Source organism: Suillus plorans (assembly GCF_016647745.1).
Source record: "Suillus plorans strain S12 chromosome Unknown HD556scaffold_2, whole genome shotgun sequence".
Lineage (NCBI taxonomy): Eukaryota > Fungi > Basidiomycota > Agaricomycetes > Boletales > Suillaceae > Suillus > Suillus plorans.
The window spans coordinates 1,031,580-1,052,591 of NW_024537386.1; the positions used below are offsets into that span (position 1 = coordinate 1,031,580).

Below are 21,012 nucleotides of genomic sequence, written 5' to 3' on the forward strand. Positions count from 1 at the left end.
GGTAATTAAAGGTCAAGTTAACATGAGGAAGACTTGCAGGAATTATGATTCTGAAAGTGTGAAAAGGAGGTGAAGAGAGAGATCAGGAGCGGGATCGTTTTGAAACCAAGCTCAGCCTGTCTATAGCTAGAAACGGTTTAAGACGGATTCTTCACGAGTCACGACAATCCGTTAAACTACAAATCCCACTATCAATACACAATATATTATAATTTCGCTTTTTAAACGGACTACGCCCAATCCTCGAATCTACGGAGCTTGATAGTTCAAATCTTTTTAGTTCAATAATTTATTAATATTAATATCGGTGACTGGGGGTCGCACACCAATCTATAGGCAATCTCCGACCCCGTGAGAATGAAACCCATCTATTCGGAATTACATAATTGCCGCTCCTCCTCTGCAATTCTGCCACAACATCACACAGACCGCATGCTATCGCTTTTTCGCGCCTTTGCCCGACAGTGTCCGCATTCCAGGGCCTGCTTTCCTCCTGTATCTAGATCCATTCATTCACCATTACAGAATGACCAGATACATTTGAGCACCATCCTCGATGAGCTCTCCGAGGCAAGCGCATCTGCAGGTCAGTCACGATTTCAAGGTTACCTGTACCCTCATATATCAATTTTGCTTAGCAAGTAACCCAAATACACCATGGATGCAGCAGGGCGTGCGCAGAAGGTTCGACCACAAACTGGTCTGTCGATTAAAAGCTCGTTCCATATTTTATAGTGCTCATACAAATCTCAGTTCATAAGACCTCATTACTTCTCACACGATCACCGGTTCAAAGGCCCTCCGCCATTTTCGAAACGACCTCTCATCGGTCCTGGAAAAAAAAAAGCGAAGCGACAGGACGTCTTCTACCGCTTGGGCATTGATCCTCTGCAAGAGGCTTCCAATGATGTCCTTATGAGCTCTTTTGTCACCGAAATGGGAAAAATCAAGCACCGCGCTGAGACTGGCCTCACCACGAAAACACAGCGCAGGTTGGGCAAAGCCATCCGTCGCGCGAAGATGATGGGCGTCATCCCCGTACTCAGTAGTGCAAGGCTTCCTTGGAATTAACATTAATCATTACTCCTCTCCCGCCTGTTTATCTGCATCTGCTCTTGTTGATCTATCAATACTTTTTTTCGTTCATCTGTTGCCTTAATCAATTTATGGAACCGGCACCAATCGTCCAGCTGAGCGACAAGTCAATTTCCTTCTTGGCAGTATTGTTCCTCTCGGCAGATGTAGCCCCACAGTCTTGTGTCTCTGGAAACAAAAGGGCACGCGGCTGATCTTTCGCTTTCCATCTTCGCTTGCGGTGGTAGGATGGCCCCCGCCTGATGGCGGAATTTATACTCGCGTCCTTAAAGCTAGACTGCCGGCGGGTGAAGATCACACTGGAGCTATACCGCATCGATGATTGCTTTGACAGCGGTTAATTGTACTAGCAATGTCCACAGGCGTACAGATTACATATGAAAAACGGACAGTCTTCCTTACATGGCGGTTAGTTGTGACAAAAGGACGGAAGGTTACCCGTAGATACGCACCCGCACACCATCGTGGTCACTGGACAATGCCAGCTGAGATCCCTCCTACCCGATGAAATCTCGCAAGCGCCCGAACCAACCTAGAGTTCAACTTGAACTCGCTCACGGTGGCTGCGATAGACGAAGTACACTCGAAGTTGGTGTTCTTGTCCCTGAGTGCCACTCGGTGTCGAGGGTCTCACTGTCATATTGCACTCAGCCATTCAGAAATAGCTCTACTATCTGAAAATCCAAAACCTTCTGGTCGAACTTAATTTCACATCGCCGCGATGGGTAAGGCATGATGCATGATGCATCATGAAGTGCTACACAGCCATGTGACAATTTGAAAGGCTCTGCTCTGTGGGACCCTTTCGACTTTGAACTCTTGGCTTCTGTCTCCATCACGCAGAACTCCGCGAGTTAACTGCGAGCCCGATATGCTTCTGAATGACACCCATGGGAATGCAAAAGAAGTCCGACGAAAGAGAATCTATAGTTCGGCCAGTAACATCGTACCCAGGTTCTGCACCACCTGGTTCCCAATTGCTTTTTCTACCGCTTCCTCCAAATGTCGCTTTGGATCCTGTTTCCCCACATGCCGTGTCTTGAGCTTGTCCGCAGATAACGTCGATTCCTCTTGCACAGATTTGTTGTATGCCTCAGACAGCGTGAGCATGGACTTCAGGGACCAGGATTGTCAGTATTGGAAAGTCGACGAATATAGATAACTGACCTTAATAGCCTTCTCATTGCTCTCCTTGTGTGAACAAAAGTCACGCAACTTCAAACCTTCTGTCCAGTTTCTCTTGTGCAGGTTCATCAACATCGATTGTTCAAGCTCTGTCTTGCGGTAATTAACGGCGATTGAATAGTAGTGCCTATTCAGTCCGTGCACGAGTGCCTGAATGGACGGCTTGTTGATGAGACCGATGTTGGATGTCGTCTGTCGCGGTTCACGCCCAATAATAACGGTTTGAGGGTTGATTAATCTGAATGCGTCAATGACGACCTTCCCTTTGACGGACTGAATAGGATCGATAACAACAGCAACACAGCGGTTCTGCATGCGTTCAAACGACTGCAGGAGGAAATCAATCGTGAATGCATGTCAAACGCGAGGCGGCATACTTCTTGTGTGTTGATGTCAACGCTCGAAAGCCAGCATCCGAACCCTGGATGCGAGTGGTACCACCCTACCACCATCTCCGGCCTGAAAGCGCATGTGCATCAGCGCACAGCTAAGTAAAGGTGTATTCCGCTCACCGTCCTGTCTGCTTCAACATGTCGAGCATCTTAGTTTGGAAAACATGATCGACCGACTCGACAGTCACGGTGGTACCAGACTGTGGCATGGCGAAGACATCCACAACTTGCACGGTATATTCATCGACAAATTCTCCAAGCATGAGGCCCATGACCTCCATAGGAACGCCAGCTCGACCATGTTTCAACATCTGACGAGTGATAAGCATATCTCCTGGCGGTGCTTGTACACGCCTCACCTTTAATAGTGCCAGAGATGATATGTGAATGACTTCTCCGCTGCACCGATCATGAGGTAACACATTAATCAATTCACCAGCAGAACTCACCTATCAGGTACTGCCGAATCTGACGGAGGACCCCGCATTCCACGAAGCTGACCACCCATCATTTCTGCGAGACCATCCATGCCTTCCATGTTCAATAAAGTGAAAGAATGACTGGGTTACTTTCAGTCGCTGACGCGTCTCGCGAGTCTATTTGGTTGTGTTTAACGACAGCCTCAGAAATTAACATATGCAAATACTACACCTCTGAAAGATCGGTTCCCTCCGCGTCTAAAGGACCGACAGGTTGGCTAGGTCGAAGTTGACTGTCCCACGGCCTAATGCCCACCAGCGAATTGTCGCAGGCTCTGAATCCATTCTTTGCACAACCAAGGCCTAGGTCCTCGAACACCCAAAATCAGTCCGTTCAACCCAGCCAAGCACATGAGCCACATCACAGCGAGCCTGAGCTTGCCATCTCGGAGCCCCAGAGGCCCCCTGCGGCATCAACAACGCCTCTTCAGTAGGTAACGTCAATTTATTTACAATCAAGCTGATATTTGTCCAGAAATCTTCCCGTCCGTACTGGCAATGCAACCTCCAGTGGAGCTCACCCATTCCAAATAGTGATGAATTACTTAAATTCAGCACGGGAGTCGCAAGAAATAGAACAAAAACGGAGACTTGCATGGGAACAAGAACAAGAGGCCAAGTACACACTACGACAAGCAGAAATGGAGCGTCGAATGCTCGAGATGCAGCAAGAGCTCGGTGCGCTCAAGGCGAAGATCGCCTTTGGGACTCCGAAAGTTCCGGCGACTTCACCCTCAGTGCAGACGCCTTCCGTAACGGATCAACAGTCCACGCCAATGACTTCGCCTGTGTTATCCCATTCTTCTACAATCACAGGACACTATGCATCGCCCGATCTAGGATATGCTGCATCACCCCCTATCTTGCCTCACACGTCAGCTTCAGAACCGCCTGCTGGTTCTCCTTCTGTTGGCAACACCACAAGCTCAGCTCATGCTTCCCCCCTTCTTTCTAGGCCAGCACGGTTTATTAACGTTGATCCCTCATCCTCCCGGCATGGCAGCTCATCTAATCCACGCAAGAGACCCACGATTGATACCACGAGTGGTGAAGATGATAGTGACGGCTCCGAGTATTCATTAGTAGAACGACCCATAAAACGAAAAAATCATCATGACACTCGCTGTCTTACCATACAGGTAAGTCCAACACCAAAATCTGCATTTCAATACTAATAACAAAATCAAGCATGCTATGCGCAGCCATCTTTTGCGCGTCATGCAGATCGAGGACGACAAACACCTTCCTGATATTCACACTGAAGGTATTGTGCTGGGCCCCAACGATCCTGTCCGTTTCGTCTGGGACAAGACACCTAAACAGTCTGTCCACAATGGACGAATGAAAGAACGTGTGCTACATGACATCAAAGCCCATCGCCACCTGTACAAACACGTTCCCGATAAGGATTTCAACAAAAAATCTCTGGAATCTGTTTTCGACCAGGCATTCGTTACATTCAGACAGAAATTCAGAGCTCAGCGGGACGCCTCTGTCGCTGTAAATCAGAAACAGCGAGAAGATGTCAAAGCAATGCGTTCCAGAAGATTAAGCCGTAAAAAGACGGTGAGGTTGTCCGTTCCACCAACAAGATAAATCCGATAATTGACTAGAAGCACTCTAGAAACTGAGCAATCGCTCAGACGCTCGAAATAAAGTTGAAGCCTTCGAGCATGTCGTATTTGACGGCGCATTACAAATGGAATGTATGTCTTCTGAGGAATCCGAAACTGAAGAGGATCCGGCCGTCGGTTCCCGTACGACTTCGTTACGTGTTCGGGGGCTCCCTTGGCGTAGCACCCGGTTACTACGCCTTTTCGACATACTGGATAATTATGAAAAAGCGGATAACTCACAAAAGCCGCGGAGAGGCGTCGGAAGGAAAGAACGATTTCATGGTTTACCAAAAGAAGGCCTCGTTCTCCCACCTAAAGGCGTAGCCACTTGGATGATCAGTAAACGCTGGATAAGTGTGATGCAGGCGTCTCACTTGGAGGTGTTGAGTAGTCTGAAGGATGTTATTCTGGACCCCGTTGGATTTGATTGGAGCCAATTTCATGCCCTTGGAGAGGAGAGCGAGGACGAAGAGAGTCTTGACATGGCACGACACCATGACATGATGATTGCGCATAATGGTTTACACTTTACTCATCCCGATGATGGCACGGCTATCAGTGCTATTTCTTCTTTGTATAATGCTCTAGTACATACCCAGTAGGCTCGAATGTGAAGGGGATAAATGACCTGTGTCATGTACAGAAACTAAGTGGAACGTTGAACAAGCACGAGCGTATTACGATCAGGGGCAAATCAGGGGCTAATTACCATTCTTGGGAGTTTCTCACAGTCTCGTGCCCACACGTTTCAAGGTCTACCTAGAGCACCTTCGATGATGTACCTTCCTCAACTTATGCCTATCTAATTAATCACCAGACTCTTCTTCCAATCATTGAGCGGCTCTCTTTGCAGGACTTACTTTTACTCAGATGCACCTCTTCACCCCAAATCACGTGTCCTTAATTGCTGCATGCTATCCTTCTTCATCAGTATTGGCTTCTTCTGGTCCTGAATATCGTCCGAATGCGCAGGAGCTCTCCAAGCTCACATACTATGCCGCTAATCGCCCAGGAAAAATAAACAAGCTCGGGGGTGAACTGGAAAAACGTGTCAAGGCAGGGTGTCACAAGGCTCAGTATGGAAATGCTCGAGCTAGAGCGTACGTCCTAGGAAGCCTCAAAAGTTTCTTGCAGATCTTTATAATTCTCAACCAGATCCTTACTTATCACACTTTCTGTCTTGCGCGCGTTGGCGGTAGAATGTCGACGTGATATATCGCTACTATCCCCAGCTTTGGTCGCATGCCTTAAGGTCACGTTGGATTCCCTCTCTTCTGACCTCGAAGTAGTAGCGCGAGCAGCCAGCGTGGTTAGTGCTAGACCTGCCCGTTTTGTTCAAGCAAAACTCACTCAGATTACAGTTTACTGCGTGGTGCACTTTCACTGACGGTCATGTCATTGAAGCGGATTCTAACTTGGCCCGAGATTACCTCGCTGTCTTAAGGCGATTTGCCCAACTATCCACCGCCGACGTCAAGTCGGTTGATCACGAGCTAAGAAACAGGCGAGTCTTCTGCTTCCCCATTTCTGACGAGTCATTTATTGGCTTGCTCAGGACTCGTCTAGTCGGATTGGCTGCTCTTACAGGCGCTGTGAATTCAGAAGCCCTTTATTGCTCTTCCAACCAATACAAGCCCCAAGTATCAATCATATCGCGTGCATTGCTTTTTCATGTCATGAATGCGGAGTTGTCTGTCCTCGACGAGTGGTAAGTCGTCGTTCTATATACGGCGAGAACATTCATCTTATTGTGAGTCAAGTGCGGAGGCTATCAAAAGCAACGCTACTTCAATATATCTTGCAGAATTTCGTTCTCGACCTGTCATTGAAAGGCGTGCTGCCTCCATTCATGCGCACGTAGACGGGGAGAGTGGTCCATCTTCCTTCGATGTTCTAAATACATCGTTAAGGGCACTACAACACATGATACAACACTCTGATGGCGCTCAAATGGGGCTCTTGATGCTGGCTACATTTGAAGGCCTAAGCGATCTTAAAGTTTGGGAGAAACTTGACCAAAGTCGATGGCTAGCTCAAAAGGCGTGTGAATGGGCCCAGTACCAGTATCGCTATGCAGTGCCTACTCGATTGGTGGAACAGCTCCTTTCGATCCAGGACTCCTCGATATGCACAGCCCAACATAGAGCCTTAGCTACTATGGTCCCCGCGGTCTTCACGTCCCCCGTACCTCTCGTTAATTTGTCCACATCAGATATCATCTCAAACCTTATCACTTTGGTCCTACGGCGTATATCGATTGATCCTCAGGATGCCCTCCTATCGTCGCTCGTGGAATGCATATCCTCTTTGGGTGCCCACATCTACTATTCTGACCAGATTCAAGACCTTGCTAGCGAACTTGTCAGCCGCCTTGTAACCGTTGAGATGCAAGGGGTTACTGGTCGCGACAAAGAACCTGGTGACCGCAGACGAAGTCAGGCTATCAGGTGTCTCCTTGCAGGCCTTCTGGGTCTCATGCGTGCTGCTGATGGCTCACAAGTGGTGTCAGATGATAAAAATACCCCCCAAAATATTCCCTCATCTTCCATTCCACAGAATAACGATCCTCCGCAAAGACCTCTCTCTCACCTTTCCCGGCGGACAAGGGTATCCGGAGAAGTATGGCACGAGACCCTGAGTCTTCTCTGCGATGGAGACTACTCGGTACGGAGCGATTACGCCCATACTCTTGTTGATTACTTGCGTAAAGAGATTCCAAAACGTGGAGACATGACAGATGAAAACGGTGTCAGACGTTTTCGCCCTCTCATTGAAGGTAGCCCGACGCACCAAGCAAACAACATCGGCATTCTATCATACGGCGACTCGGCGACACGATCGCTCCATGCTACGCATGCTTATCTTTTCATACTAGCGACAACTTCATCTCTTGGCGTTTCATTCAACTCAACTCCTTCGCCCGCCTACTCCGCAAGTGGTGACATCCCTTCTATCGGAGTCACAGCCCCTGCTCCTCAGAATGAGTCAGGCCCCGTCAATGGACATAGCACCGACCCGCAAGGCTCTTCCCCTGCCCGGAGGTCGCCAGGGCTTCTTGCCCGGATACGTAAAAGTTCGAATGCACAACGCTTGTTGGAGAGCGTACCTGAGAAAGTCTCGGCAGCTGCTTCGGCGTCCCTGTCAGACTATGCACTGATCTTGTATGTACTGTCTGCTATCCATGAGGAAGTTCCGACCCGCGGCCTTCTTGTTGGTCTCCCGATGCTCATGGCGCTCCATGGAACTACCGACGTTGAAGACGGGACGAATGACGCTTCTAAGCAGCGAGTGAAGGTGCTACATGAGTTGCTTGCTCGCGTTTGGCTTGTACTCGGTCGCGTCTGGGAATGCACGGAACTGGTGGCCCTCGCTGAAAAGGTCGGTTACTCTAGATTCTCTTTCCTCTTCTCGCAGAGATTATTGATCAACGAGACCAGGCTTTGTCAACAATGGAAGCGGCACCAACCCTGCCCTCTCTCCCAGAGTTTATTCCTGGAGTCCTACGACCAGCACAGACAGAAGTTAGGTTTCCTCCTATAGAGGCAGAAGGAGCAATGGGGCTATGGTCAAATGTCAATGCCGAGGAGGCACTGGCGATATTAGTGTCTTCTAAGTCTGTTCAAGATGCAACAGGGCTTGACCGTCAAGGGCTACTTCGTCGTTGTTCGGCAAAATGGACGGTAGATACGGCTCTCAGAGACTGTAAGGCGAACTGTTTGTTGTGGATTACTTACTTATCTGAAACCATAGCAGCGGATAGACCGAGCAACCACAGGATGATGGACAGTGGTTCACCGTTATTAAAGTTATCACCTGCTCTTATGGCTATCGAGAACCTCTCGTTACAAAGTCTGACACGGTCGGTCCGTGGGGTAGGTGTGACTGATTTACGCGATGCGCTTGAAGGACGTGCAGGAGCATCCAATCCAGCTCTTGTCAGGCGACCTTCTGTATCTACCCTCGAATGCTCGCCTTCTCTTGATCTTCGCTCCAGCCCACTTGGGTTAACGCGAAGTCGGTCTAGACCCAAGAAGCGTGCTGTCACAAGTAGTGCGGGTGAAGTAAGAGATGTTTTGAATAGGTTGGGAATTGGCAAACAGAACGGAAGTAGCTTGTTGAAGGCTTCCTTCCAGTGAGTGTTCAAACCAAATTTGCACGTACGTGCCTTTAGACTGATCATGTGCTACACCAGATCACCTGCTTGATCTTCTATGCTATCAGTTTGAGGCACCACCATTCCTTTCTCATCAGTTTCCGGTTGCATTTTCTTCTGATTCCTCTGTTCATCATGATCTGTCGCATCGTATTTGATCACATGTTACTTATCCATCGGATCTCACAAAAACGGACTTTAATTAGGATCGTTCGACGTTATCTCTTACCAATTCGTCTACTTTGAGCAATGGACACTATTCGGCGTCGAGCCTCTTCTTCTTTCTCCGCCCAGTAAGCTATCTCCTTTTGAGATTTGGGGTGTGTGCTCAAATGAGTCCCCTTCTGGATAAGAAAAAATTCTCAGAAAATGACTTTGAACGGGCCGAGAAACAACAACGTACGTTTAGTCCCTGCAAAAGAACCTCATACATTGCCGACTGTTTGGTAGCTTTAGCAACGTCGTCGTTGATGTTCTCCGTGTGGCAAGCGATCAATTTCGTGAGCTCCTGTCGGAGACGAAGGAGGCTGTACAAACACTGAGCGCAATTGAAGAGAAAGGAGAACTAAGTGATCACTTGGAAAAAATCATGGTCTCTTCTTCCTGATCAGTCAGAATGACGAAGGAATTAAACATTACAACGTATCTGTTGCAAATCTGCGGTGTGTAAGATTAGCCTGGCAGATGACTGCATCAGGGAAACCTACATTTGCAACAGACGCATCTGTCGTCGAAGTAGCTCTGCTGAAGTAGCTAGTGATTCTACCTTCCGCAAGCTTCTTCAAAGAATCACAATGTTCCGACATGATTTTCTGGAACGCGGGCCACAGCTGCAACCGCATGGTAAACAAAAAGTTTTCCAGGGGCGGGCAGTCCCTCTTCTGCACTTCAGTAATTACAGCCTCCGTGAGTCGGATCATCGTGAGTAGTGGCACGGCGGGCGGCATGGGTTCAAGAACGGTGGTCACGAAAGTCTGTGTATTGTTGGCTCCTCGGAAATACGAAGAGGATACAAAATGCCGTACCTTGCAATATTCTAGAACAGGATCTAGGATTTGTTTCCAGATGGCATCTAACGGCGCACGCTCAGTCTTGTCCATAAAGCCGGGTCGTGCTGTCACATCACGAGGTCCGTGGCCATCACCGCTGAAGGGTCTTGAGACGTGCGTACCAATTTCAGAACCAGCGTTGGACCTCCTATCGTCAAAGCCAATATCAGGCGACAAAACCGTGGCAGTGGGCGAAAATATGGCGCTGTTAGTTTCTATTGCAGGAGGGGGCGCAAAGGACTCAGAACGGAAGAAGGCAGCGATAAACGCATATTCTGCGGTGGCATTATCCATCAACACCAGAAAAAGGGACCTGAGAATGGCTTCGATAGGTTCTTCCTATGTAGATTGCCTCAAAATAGGCATGATATCAGAATGCGACCGCATAGGACTCACGTGAGTCTTGTCATCTGCCATATAAGCGAGGATGACGCTGGGTCCATCCATTTTTGCGTACGCAAGACGATCTTGATCTAGGTATGGTCCACCGTTGTCTCCGTTTCCTGAAATGATGGATTCAGGTTTCTCTGGGGTCCTTGCCTGACGCTCTGGTTAGTGACTGCATCCAGACATAAATAACATAAACACCTTGATCCATCCTAAGCTGCGAACATAACGACGAAAACCAGTCTCGTAGTATGTGCGGGCTGTACTAGTGTAAGCCTTTTGAACCTCGCTGGCAACGTTCGGCGCCTGCCGTTGGAGGAATACATATAGTGCTCTATACTTCACAAAGATTGAAGTCTGCATAACTTGCATGTTCGTCGTGACACTTGTTCGTATTGGCTGTAGCAATGCGAGAAAGAAAGTTCGTAATTTCGTAGCTGCCTTGATTAGGGATTGGAGAAACATGAAAAAATGGACAATAATAAATCCACGCACTACTATGCGAAGCCCTTCTGCAATGTCTCCAAGATCTCTGGCGGCTTTGACACGAGACCGAACCTTCAGAATATCTAACCGTCGTTCAAGGTCAGTGATAGTTGCTATCCAAGGCTCCCCAACATCTGTGTCTAAGATAGTAACTGCAAGTGACGGAGGTATAGCAAGGTCTGACAGAAGACTTGAGAGCGGTTTCTCTATTCTCTGGAGTCACAGCATCAGACCACCATCCTGTCCAATTCAGTTATGAACCTACACGTCGACTCTTCAGCCTGTTGTCGATGTCTTTGCTCCTTTCCTGTAGCTCTGATATCTGGCCGGATACAGAAGAAAGGTCCTTTTGAAATGTAGACAGAAACGATTCCAGAGAATCCAGAAGATTTACGCTCGTCTGAAGGGTTGAACAACTTGAAGAGTAATTGGCGTTCTAGTAGGCAACATGCGTACCTCAACCTGTTCATGTAGGTCGACAAAATCCTTCGCTTGGCCATGGTCTGCATTCACTTGTCAACCTGCTTCCAGCGGCCAGAAGTCACAAGTACTCACAAAACAGACTTCGTTGTCCAACCTCGGACGCAGACCTGGTGTCTTGAGTCATAGTGCCGCTTCACCTGAAGCAAATAAGTCACGGAACGGAGTGTCTGCAGTCGTGTTCGGAAGGAAGCTGTATCAACTTAGAAGCGATTAGCTACCTAATAGTAGATGTGCTCATATGCATTGCACTGCCACAAGTATTAAGCGGAATTGACTCGGAGTTTGCTTACTACTTCAATAACTTGACTGCCTGCCAGGCAGGGATAATATTATCTAGACGGAACGAACCTCTTCAGGCGTCTATTCGGTCTGCCTACAGGAGATAGCGCTGTATTAGTACGTGGACCTAGCAGCAACTGAGAGAGGAATGAACCACAAAGCGGAATCTTTCTCTCTTGCCACTGAAGAACTCCATTGTCCCTGGCAAGACATTCTTAGTTGGGCATCCGGGAGCTACGATTTACTTTTCTATCGTCGTCCTTTTTTGTGTACTGACTATCATATCGTCTTGCAGCTATGCAAAGCACTTCACCAGACGTCATCGGAGCTTCAGTATATCATTGAACTCGGTGGTCAGTGACTGTTCCCTGGGCTCAATTCGGATCTCAACAATCACACTCCTGTTTCCAAGTGTCTACAACTCTTGAGGAATAGAATCCGTGCATGGTTTAATTCCTCGGAACCCGTATCGATTATACCAGACTAATATGGCACTATGACGGAAGACTATTCCTTGCCGACGAGCATCTCTGCCTCTACAATCGAGATGAAGATTCAGCTAAGATCTTTCCGATGCCACGAAAGCCCTTATAGAAAACAATTGGGCGTGATTTATCTCTGCAATCACTGTGTTTAGGTTCCAAATACAGACAGTATCGATGTGCTCATGAACCCAGCGCAAAATCTGATCATCATCGTGTATGCCACTACTTTTCAACCGGGCGACGTGAAGTTCTTTATTGAACTTGGAGCCCTGGATGGAGGCGGTGATCACCCCCAGGCTGCCGGACAAACACTGTCCGTGTTGGGGCCACACCAGTGCGAGAACATTCGCTTTGAACCAAACAGTGGGAAGCTCAAGGGTTTGGGGAGGCGTATCGCTCTTTGGTGCACCCTCAGGTTTGATGATGCGGGCAGCTTTACACGCGACCGGACCATATGGTGGTTGCAGATATGGGACTGGCAATACTCTACAACGTCCATTGTGAGCCTTTGATCAGACATAGTTGGCTATGGCCTGACAATTGACACTCGATTTAGAGCGTCCTCAGTGCCTGGTGACTGAATAGATTTTTGTTTTCTCGGCCGTGATAGATTACTGATTGCCAGCTATAGCTTGAAGATCTACTCAATCGATGATATGTCCCAAGCACTACAATTACCGATGCGTTTGTTGTTGCATGTACCACCGATGATGAAGAGAAGGTGCATCCTTTCAGTGGACGACATTGAACATAGCTCACAACCGCAGATGCAGGCCCAACAAACAATGCGGACGTTAGACCCTCACCATCGACTAATATCCATCCTCACATTTTATCCGCATCCCGTCTTCATCATTTCCACTAGGATTTTGTTCTACCTTGACGTCTGTGAAGGAATGTTCCACGGTACCATGGAAATACTGAGACCCTCTAAATGCCCGTGTTTTCTATGACCAATATCCATGGGTTCTTGGCGTTAGCGGGAATCGAGTTTTGTTTAGTGCAGCGGATATAATGTCCCCGGGGCGTAGGTGATAAATGCTGGACTTCGACCCGTTAGCTATCAACTGCAGGCACGGTCTGGGACCAGTGATGAAAGAGCCATCTAGAACAAAAATCGGGTGAGTGATGGGAGGACGTAACAACATCCCTGCCTTACGTTGAGGTTGTATTGGACAGAAGGTTCGGTTCCTGCAGTCCAGATGAGATATGGGTAATAAGGACAGAATCTATTTGCTAAGACAACTCAAGAAGTCGTAGGTTTATCCTCTTGTGAAGAAAGTTTTACATGCTGATTTTTGAATCTAGAATGGCTTGAGCTCGAGGTCGTCGAGATTTAGAGCGGAGTCGGCTAGTGATGAAGATAATGGGACTTGTTTAGACTTGGACCATACTGTGTGATGACCCTTTACGTTTAGGTTTCAACCGGTCTGACTCAGAGTCATGTCTGATACACTAGACCACTAGACAGGTTTCGAATAATCATGCCAGGTCTGTCATTATATTTTCTGCGTCTGTGCCAGTCTGCACTTCCCTTCTTCTTACTAAAGTCAGAGTTTGGGCACGAATCGATGGCCATCAGCTTTAGGACTGCCCGAAGGTTCTCGATGGGTCGCTTTCTACTCTAGACATAACTGGACATCAATTCTGACCCATTTGTTTTTCAGGATTGATTGGGATGCTCTCTCTCGTATGCCTTGCACTCTCCCTCTTTCTCTGGGGGGCCGGATACTCCAAGTCGAAGAACATCGGTGCTGTGATCGTCATCCCGACAGGCGCATTCATCGGCTCGATATGGACGTAAGCTCATTCTGTTATCAGCCTTTGCACATCAGAGCTTGTCTAAATCATGCAGAATATTTACCAAGGTGGTACATAAACCGCAGCTCGTTTCAGTAGAGGCCACATGGACGTTTGCCTTGTTACCTTTCGAAATATGTAGGTCATTTTATACGAGGGGAAACCAAGTATTTATTTACTTTCACAGTACTAGGTCTTTTCTCCGTCAATCTCAACATCGCAAATGTGCCTACTGCGCATACCGCCTACCTGTGTCTCGCAACACTTATATGGCTCAACGCAGCTCTTGGTATGTCGATGTCCTTTGATTGCGTGGGGCCGTGCGTCTAATATGACTGCAGTTTTCATATACGTGACAACCATCATTCTCCTTGCCCTTCTTACTCAGGTTTTGCATGATCAGGATATTTGGTCTCGTGACATTGATTCGAGTCCGTCTCCGTTCCCACTGCATATCATCGTCGCATACGCCTTTTCGTCTCTAACTCGACCCTTCTCCTTGGTTACCCGTCAAAACAGACCGACATCCTCTGTATCAAAGGAACACTGTCTTCCTGGCTGTACTTGCTCCCGTAAACTTCCGAACTCCTCATCTCTTGCAGACTGGCGGACTCTCGGACCAAGCTTGGAGAATACTACCAGCGATGTATCAAGTAGTCCGCACTCCCTCATCAACATTCGTGTCCCGACAGCGATGGAAAGACCAAAACCAATTGCCGTCACACTTCGGTCAAGATAAAACTTGTCAGACTCCTACTACATTGTTACTAGATGCATAAATACATTTGCAGAATATACTCAAATTCACTGTGATCTCAATTAAGAAACCGCGATATTAATTACAGCGACGCACAAACATGAAGCATCTAGTAAGATTGTACAACTAGGGATGTGATGAGAATAAAATATGTTGTGACGCCCCCTCTCGTTCCTTCATTCCTGCGTCTGAAGTTCATTCTGGAGTTGTTTGAGCAAAGTGGGATCTGTCTTGTTTATATACTGATTGAAGATATGAATGCCCCCGCAGTTGCGCTCAGCTTCCTGTAATGCTGCAGCCACATAATTAGTGAGCTGCGTGATGCGAACAGGATCATTGTCTAGGAACTGCCGGGTACGTGTGGGGTGAGTGAGGAACAACGAAAATTTCGAAATTACCGACCATTTTTCGACGATCAAACTCGACGGTAGTTTCAGAACCTGCATAGTACGACTGCGGTACTTGATCAAGGTCCCAGTGGAGTGTCAAAGGGCTGTAATTAGTATGTTAGAGCATCAGGATGCATTGACAACATTCACCATTACAAACGTACCTGGCATCCTCATTTTCAGCCAAGCTCCTGCTCTCTTTGACCTCAAAGAACACGTCTGTCCAGAGGTTGAAGATCTCGTTCGGTAAGCGATCAAGCACTTCAGGACGACCGGTTGATACGAGAGACGCAATGCCAAGGGCAGCTAGTTTGCGATGACGAGGCTCCGACATATGGTCGAACTGCCATGTGAGCAAAGCATGTGAACAAGCTTAACGTTTCGTGATAATATAAGACAAACCTGCCGCCACCAATGGTCCAGCACTGCTTCCCAGATTTTAGCTTCAGAGAGATTCATAGTCTCCGCTGTTGCTGATACAAGCTGCAAAAACATCTGTCTGTCTGCTAGGGCGATCCTTGCGAGCAGATATATGCATTCGGTGAGCAAACTTGGAGAGCTCTGTGAATTTTGAGCACATGCGCATTGTATTCAATCAGTACAGACAACTTACCTCGTCGTGATTCAAAAGTTCAACAACGTGACTAAACAAACCAGCAAAATGCATGGCTTGGCCCCAAAGCGTAGCGGGCGCTAGCTGAGTTAGGAACTGGAGACAAACCAGTATGTCTTTCTGATTGGTCATTATGGCCTGGCCTGTAAGTGCCTTTACAAAAGCATTCATTAGCGGTTGGGCAAAGCTCTAAACACTTAGCGGCGCCCTTAGGTGAGTGATAAAGAAAGTACCTGCAAGACGGCAGGAGCGTCGACAAACAAACACGACTCGACTATAGACACTATTTTTCCAAGCAAATCTAGATTGTCTGACAACAGAGAGACTGCTAGAGGGACCAGGTCGACGAGACCGGGTCCACCAGCATAGCCCAACGATGATGAGTTGCGAACGGCGGCAAGCCAGAGATTAAGCGCATCTTCATCGAGGTTGATAGCAACCTTTGTTCGCATTAGCATATAGCACGTCAAGCACACAGGGAAGCCTTACGCCTTGAGAAAGACCTTCTTGGACAAGGGGGACAATAAGACTGTTTAAAGACGGCTGCTCCTTCGTCGCCTGTAGTGCATGAGTATGACTGGTATTGTGATGTCAAAAACTCACCGAGACTAGACTTGTCACGACAACCAAGAGTTGAGCTTTGAATAACCACTCCTCGCCCGCAGCAGTCCCTAAACTATGTTGAACAAACTGTGTGGCTAAAGAAGTGGTAATAGACTTACACAACTGAGGGATGCCTTCTGAAATCATTTGTGCGTGTGGTATAATCTAAAAAAAATGCGCATAATGAATGTGCTACAGCGTTGCACGGAAAACTTACTCGAGGACCCGCGCGTTCGATCACCACGTTGAGACTCTTGGCTAGACGTTGTTTCGCTTCCATTGTGTCAGCTTCGCCCATAAGTTTTAAGAGTTCAGTAACCGCAGTAGGCAAGTAAGGTGCGAAGACATCGATGTCGAAATGGACAGTCTATATAGTGTGAACATAGGATCGTGAATATGTAAAAAAAATCGTACATCGACACACTCCCGCAAGGCTGTGGCGGCAGTCAAACGAACAACCGAATCCGTGCCGGCACCTCTGTCTCGCAGCAAGTGGAGCAGGATGTCCCAAACATTAGGATCGTTGGCTGGTGAACACATATCGCTAATCCATTTTCCAATAAGCCATGCTATACGGCGCTTGATGATCGGATAGCTGTGGTGCTATATGAGTGAATGTAATTGTGATGTAGAAAGACAAAGTAGACTTGCTATTGGTTCGTCTCCCTTGCTTCTGCGAGGAGGTTATGTTGCAACCACTGGCTGAAAGGAATTACCTCTTGTAGGTGAGTCGCACAGCGTCCGATAGCACAGTAGAGAGCTTCTTTTTGTATGACACTTGCCGAATCAACCGTTGGTTGCGCTGGAAATGGGCTCGTCAATATAGAAAAACAGGTGAACTGTATATTCACCAATTATCTGCTTGAAGGTTGTCTCGAGTAGTGGCGTGACATAAACCTTGTATTGCGATGACAGAGTCATCAAGACGCGTTCACCGCATGGCTAAAATGATGAGTCTTGTGGCAAGCTGGGTCTACATGTGGAACGCACTCGCAATTCATACTCCCATTGATCGTTTTCTTTGTCTTCTAGATTGACCCACTCTTCTGGATCAGACATCCAACCCTCGAGATCTGCCAGGTTCAAGGGGATGAAACGTGTCACGAGAAGCCGGACGGCATCCTCGACAAACTCTTGCGAAAGAGCTGGGCGACTCTCATCAGCACAAGACCACAACTCCCAAAGACAGTCAATACTAGTCTCGGTTTTTGGGCCACCTTTGCGAAACGGCGTCCATCTCGAGAGATTTTCCTTGAACAAGACCATGGCCTGGAGGAGAAAACGCACCGGGAAAACCGCCGTTGGAGCGTCTATGTGGTACGATGAGCAAAGCCAGCATCAACATGGAAGTAAACTTAGAGACCTTGAATTAGCTCTGGCGGACCATTGGTGGCTTGCACAACTCTATCCCAATAGTAAAGGACGATTTCGTTACCTGTGGGAAGCTGAACAAATTTATCTGGTTTAAGTTGTTGTAGTCTGCGGAAAAATTTCCCAAAAACGCGGACATGACGGGTCAGTCTGTCAACGGACAAAAGGGTGAGACGATCTGATGGTCCGGATGTTCTCAAGGCAAGGACGAGGTTGATTCGAAGTTCAGACAGTATCTTCAATTGTCCGGTTGAACTCTGGAAAAGTTGCAAGAACTGCATATTTGATAGTCGATTAGTCACGCGTGGATTCTTGCATGGAAAAAACAAACCCAAGGCTCAAGTTTCGCAAAGCCGCCATCAGGCTGAGCGAGTCTAGGCCAGAGCCACAGAGCCATTTTTACGAGACACTTATAGGTGAAATGAGCCACGATGAGATTGTCAGCGGTGCGCTGATCACTGAGCGCTAGCGGCACGAGTGCGGAAATCATTGACGACAGTTTGGAGTAGTAAGCGAACATCACTTCATGCAGTTGATCGATGATCTAATGGAGAATGAGGCTCTGCAGTAGTGATGAAATGAAGAGCGACGTGCATGAACCATTGTTTTCACGCCAGCCAGTAGCTTGACACCGCTGAACTCCTTCAGAACACTGTTGAGAAGTGCGAGACCCCTGCGAAGGGCAAGGGTTGACCGCGGGTCGCCGTTGGGAGAACCACAGAGGACTTCAAGATTTGTGCGAATAACATCCATGATGTCGGCTAGCAGGGAAGGCCTGATCGAGAGATTAACGCTGCGAACCCAGTGAGATGACATCAGAGGTACCAGTGCATGGGGTAATCTTGGCGAGCAATTTTCGCAACGATTACTTCATTACACTCCACAATCTTATCACGTCAGTCGTAAATTAAACGAAAGCACATCGGGTGGCGATACTTGCCGTATCATCTTCCTCATCAAAAAAGGTCATACACCGTGACCGAATCCTAACTCGTTGCTCGTCTGATAAAAGTCTGCTTTATGTCAGCGAATAGATCATACATTGAAGCGAAACACGTACTTCCGTGATCTCCAGTGATTCAATGCCTTGTTTTTGAATTGAATAATGCTTTGCTTCCTCACAGGCAGCGGTACTGATCGGGTGGCGGCGATCTCATGTAAACCATCGAAAGTCCCAAAGTAGTCCAACAATTCCTCGACGCGTTTACTCGACGCGCGGACTTCGGCAGGGTTTTGGGACGACGCTTGACTGATGACTCGATATAGCTCCTGAGGATCAACGACTTTTGTGACGTGCTCAAGCTTGGAGGGTTTGGCCATGTTTCTTCACGTTGCTATCGACAAAGGATCGGATAACTCGACCCTAAGAAGAACGCGGTGCCACTAGAAGTCCGAATTAGGTCACGTTTTAAGGAAGTAAGTAATTAAGAACCAAACAGACTCAAATAACGCGTCTCACAGTTTACTACTGGGTTCAAACTTCAATCAGTTTACTTCGTCCTCTATTTGCATGAAACATTACATGGGATCCAATCCACGCCATGCCAGAAATTACTAAACGCAGGCTACTACACGATAACGAGCTCGTGGAAGACTCCGAACCCGAAAGGGAGGAAAAAAGGCAACAGATGAGGGAGCAAACAAGGAAGAAGAAACGTTTGCGGCTGGACCCATCATGGGCTGATATAGAGCAAGATGTTATTGAGCTAACTGATACCGAACTTGATCCTTCCGGTCCATCAGCTACTGTAGGTGGTCAGAGCCAGATCGACGAACTTAGTAGTGGCGGTGAGCCTTTTTTGACCGTATCTTCAAAACTATTGGTGCTCATGTCCTCTCAGCTTCCAGTTGTAGTCCACTCACAGAGCTGGCTTCTTCCCGGGAACTTGAAAATGCCGACCATTTTGCGATTGATACACCTCGCGTCAATGTACCCAATACAACGAACGGGCCCTATAAAGCCCAGAATATGACCGGTATGGACCGCACTTCTACATGCCCCACCCCGCCTCCTATTGCGACCCTGGAAGTGCCGCTGTCTAGCGACTCCGAGGGCGATTCCCGCCTGACACTGTCTCGCTTTGCTTTCCGAGCGCCTCTATCCAAACCTAAGATCACCGACCTCGGAGGTTTGTCGTGCTGGGGTAGCACTGTCGTAGCAGACAAACTTCCAGAATCAACCTCTGCTCCGAAAGCCAGACTGAAGCGCCCCAGTATCCATCGCTTCTCCAATGACTTCTCAGATGTGCAATTTGCATCTCTTACAACCTGCGTTAGCTGCAACTTGAAGTGGACCTCGACAAAGACTGCAAGCCAAAAAGTTATCCATATCCAAAACTGCGCAAAAAAGAAGTTCCTTTTCGATGAAACAGTTCGCATGCTTATATACAAAGAGACTCAATCATCCTCAGACCAGAACGTTTCTCAACGGAGTGACCAAAAGGCTACAGAAGTCGGCCAAAAGTCGGCCACTTTCCTGGAAACGGTTGTCAATGAAGGCTCCCGGACGAAGAAAAGCAGACGCCCTCAAATCTTAGGGACCGTCAAGTCTCTCCCTGAAACACGCAGTAGTATACTAGGAAGGGCGCGGGCCGTCCTTGATACTTCTATGCAGCACGGAGGCCCCGTCATAGACGCTCGGGTGTCTAATTCCATCCATGGAGGTAGAAGCGATGTTCCCTGCACTCAAGCTTTTGGAAATAGCATGCTTGCTCGTCGAGTAAACTCGTATCCTCGTGCGCAGTCGGGACCAGCGCTGACCCAGGCTTTCGGTGAAAGCGCCCTCGGCCACTTGCAATCTAACTTGGGCCTCGTTGCGCGACATGCTCAAACTTCTGGTCTGTGATATAAGCATAGTGACGGCGGCGTGGATCAGGGGAACGACCTACTTCTAGTGCACTATCAGGTCGAGTTCACCCCAATTTATTCTTTCAGATGCAGATTCCACTTCAAACTACTTTTATACGTATTTAATTCGACGAACATCCATGATTGTTATTAAATATCCGGCAGACTTGCATCGCAGTCCATCTATGCATCAGCAGCTTCAGCCTCATCATCAGAACGTCATATACCAGGTCATTCCCTGTCAGCATCTCTCACCATGACAACGAGCCGAGCCGGGATTGATCAATTTGTGATCAATGTTAATGAGCGCTCAATTGGTGGCCGTTTTCAGTTTAAGCAATCGGCGTCTTCAACAAGACTCGAGCGCTCAAATCTGAGCGCTTGAACGATGAATGAACTGATCACATTGATGATTGCAAATATTTTATAATAATAATATTCATTGATTCTCGCTGTAGTTTGTAACATTATGGTCTGAACGTGTCTTTCCTGCCTCTTTATTCATTTCCGTGGTGCTATTTTGTAGCACAACAATTAGATCTG

General features: G+C 47.8%; 9 protein-coding genes across 9 annotated transcripts; 6 read left to right on the plus strand and 3 right to left on the minus strand.

Moving 5' to 3' along the window:
* The first annotated feature begins 381 nt into the window (after positions 1 to 381).
* On the plus strand, positions 382 to 1,115 carry HD556DRAFT_329950 (uncharacterized protein). The gene is made up of 3 exons (XM_041310293.1): positions 382 to 586; positions 639 to 700; positions 754 to 1,115. The coding sequence occupies exons 1-3, from the start codon at positions 433 to 435 to the stop codon at positions 1,069 to 1,071; spliced, it is 534 nt and encodes a 177-aa protein (XP_041167127.1). The 5' UTR covers positions 382 to 432; the 3' UTR covers positions 1,072 to 1,115.
* An 813-nt stretch (positions 1,116 to 1,928) lies between these two features.
* On the minus strand, positions 1,929 to 3,288 carry HD556DRAFT_329956 (JAB1/Mov34/MPN/PAD-1 ubiquitin protease-domain-containing protein). The gene is made up of 6 exons (XM_041310294.1): positions 3,122 to 3,288; positions 3,032 to 3,071; positions 2,793 to 2,983; positions 2,658 to 2,739; positions 2,263 to 2,607; positions 1,929 to 2,208 (listed from the first exon to the last, which is right to left on the minus strand). The coding sequence occupies exons 1-6, from the start codon at positions 3,208 to 3,210 to the stop codon at positions 2,020 to 2,022; spliced, it is 936 nt and encodes a 311-aa protein (XP_041167128.1). The 5' UTR covers positions 3,211 to 3,288; the 3' UTR covers positions 1,929 to 2,019.
* A 55-nt stretch (positions 3,289 to 3,343) lies between these two features.
* On the plus strand, positions 3,344 to 5,400 carry HD556DRAFT_1323312 (uncharacterized protein). Its single transcript, XM_041301422.1, has 4 exons — positions 3,344 to 3,581; positions 3,627 to 4,290; positions 4,340 to 4,717; positions 4,776 to 5,400. Exons 1-4 carry the CDS (start codon positions 3,400 to 3,402, stop codon positions 5,367 to 5,369), a joined length of 1,818 nt encoding a protein of 605 aa, XP_041167129.1. The 5' UTR covers positions 3,344 to 3,399; the 3' UTR covers positions 5,370 to 5,400.
* Positions 5,401 to 5,544: 144 nt separating this feature from the next.
* HD556DRAFT_1323313 (uncharacterized protein) lies at positions 5,545 to 9,180 on the plus strand. The gene is made up of 8 exons (XM_041301423.1): positions 5,545 to 5,867; positions 5,923 to 6,076; positions 6,129 to 6,271; positions 6,323 to 6,475; positions 6,528 to 8,145; positions 8,205 to 8,469; positions 8,518 to 8,899; positions 8,960 to 9,180. Exons 1-8 carry the CDS (start codon positions 5,638 to 5,640, stop codon positions 8,970 to 8,972), a joined length of 2,958 nt encoding a protein of 985 aa, XP_041167130.1. The 5' UTR covers positions 5,545 to 5,637; the 3' UTR covers positions 8,973 to 9,180.
* Positions 9,181 to 11,591, minus strand: HD556DRAFT_1323321 (Sac2 family-domain-containing protein). The gene is made up of 10 exons (XM_041301424.1): positions 11,398 to 11,591; positions 11,299 to 11,345; positions 11,108 to 11,242; positions 10,852 to 11,055; positions 10,558 to 10,797; positions 10,366 to 10,509; positions 9,946 to 10,308; positions 9,628 to 9,894; positions 9,324 to 9,577; positions 9,181 to 9,264 (listed from the first exon to the last, which is right to left on the minus strand). Exons 1-9 carry the CDS (start codon positions 11,447 to 11,449, stop codon positions 9,494 to 9,496), a joined length of 1,536 nt encoding a protein of 511 aa, XP_041167131.1. The 5' UTR covers positions 11,450 to 11,591; the 3' UTR covers positions 9,181 to 9,264; positions 9,324 to 9,493.
* A 527-nt stretch (positions 11,592 to 12,118) lies between these two features.
* HD556DRAFT_330228 (uncharacterized protein) lies at positions 12,119 to 13,175 on the plus strand. The gene is made up of 4 exons (XM_041310295.1): positions 12,119 to 12,589; positions 12,646 to 12,662; positions 12,721 to 12,810; positions 12,857 to 13,175. Exons 1-4 carry the CDS (start codon positions 12,272 to 12,274, stop codon positions 12,885 to 12,887), a joined length of 456 nt encoding a protein of 151 aa, XP_041167132.1. The 5' UTR covers positions 12,119 to 12,271; the 3' UTR covers positions 12,888 to 13,175.
* HD556DRAFT_330229 (uncharacterized protein) lies at positions 13,176 to 14,725 on the plus strand. The gene is made up of 7 exons (XM_041310296.1): positions 13,176 to 13,210; positions 13,269 to 13,345; positions 13,398 to 13,700; positions 13,757 to 13,889; positions 13,945 to 14,027; positions 14,077 to 14,178; positions 14,231 to 14,725. Exons 3-7 carry the CDS (start codon positions 13,574 to 13,576, stop codon positions 14,626 to 14,628), a joined length of 843 nt encoding a protein of 280 aa, XP_041167133.1. The 5' UTR covers positions 13,176 to 13,210; positions 13,269 to 13,345; positions 13,398 to 13,573; the 3' UTR covers positions 14,629 to 14,725.
* HD556DRAFT_1323332 (ARM repeat-containing protein) lies at positions 14,684 to 19,004 on the minus strand. The gene is made up of 21 exons (XM_041301425.1): positions 18,683 to 19,004; positions 18,563 to 18,635; positions 18,448 to 18,509; positions 18,217 to 18,397; positions 17,954 to 18,166; positions 17,615 to 17,897; positions 17,448 to 17,561; positions 17,242 to 17,396; positions 17,103 to 17,193; positions 16,903 to 17,053; positions 16,666 to 16,846; positions 16,469 to 16,618; positions 16,371 to 16,416; positions 16,252 to 16,319; positions 16,138 to 16,206; positions 15,882 to 16,088; positions 15,649 to 15,837; positions 15,438 to 15,596; positions 15,200 to 15,378; positions 15,049 to 15,139; positions 14,684 to 14,993 (listed from the first exon to the last, which is right to left on the minus strand). The coding sequence occupies exons 1-21, from the start codon at positions 18,940 to 18,942 to the stop codon at positions 14,823 to 14,825; spliced, it is 3,093 nt and encodes a 1,030-aa protein (XP_041167134.1). The 5' UTR covers positions 18,943 to 19,004; the 3' UTR covers positions 14,684 to 14,822.
* A 77-nt stretch (positions 19,005 to 19,081) lies between these two features.
* On the plus strand, positions 19,082 to 20,667 carry HD556DRAFT_1282293 (uncharacterized protein). The gene is made up of 2 exons (XM_041299300.1): positions 19,082 to 19,410; positions 19,464 to 20,667. Exons 1-2 carry the CDS (start codon positions 19,164 to 19,166, stop codon positions 20,465 to 20,467), a joined length of 1,251 nt encoding a protein of 416 aa, XP_041167135.1. The 5' UTR covers positions 19,082 to 19,163; the 3' UTR covers positions 20,468 to 20,667.
* The last annotated feature ends 345 nt before the right edge of the window (positions 20,668 to 21,012 follow it).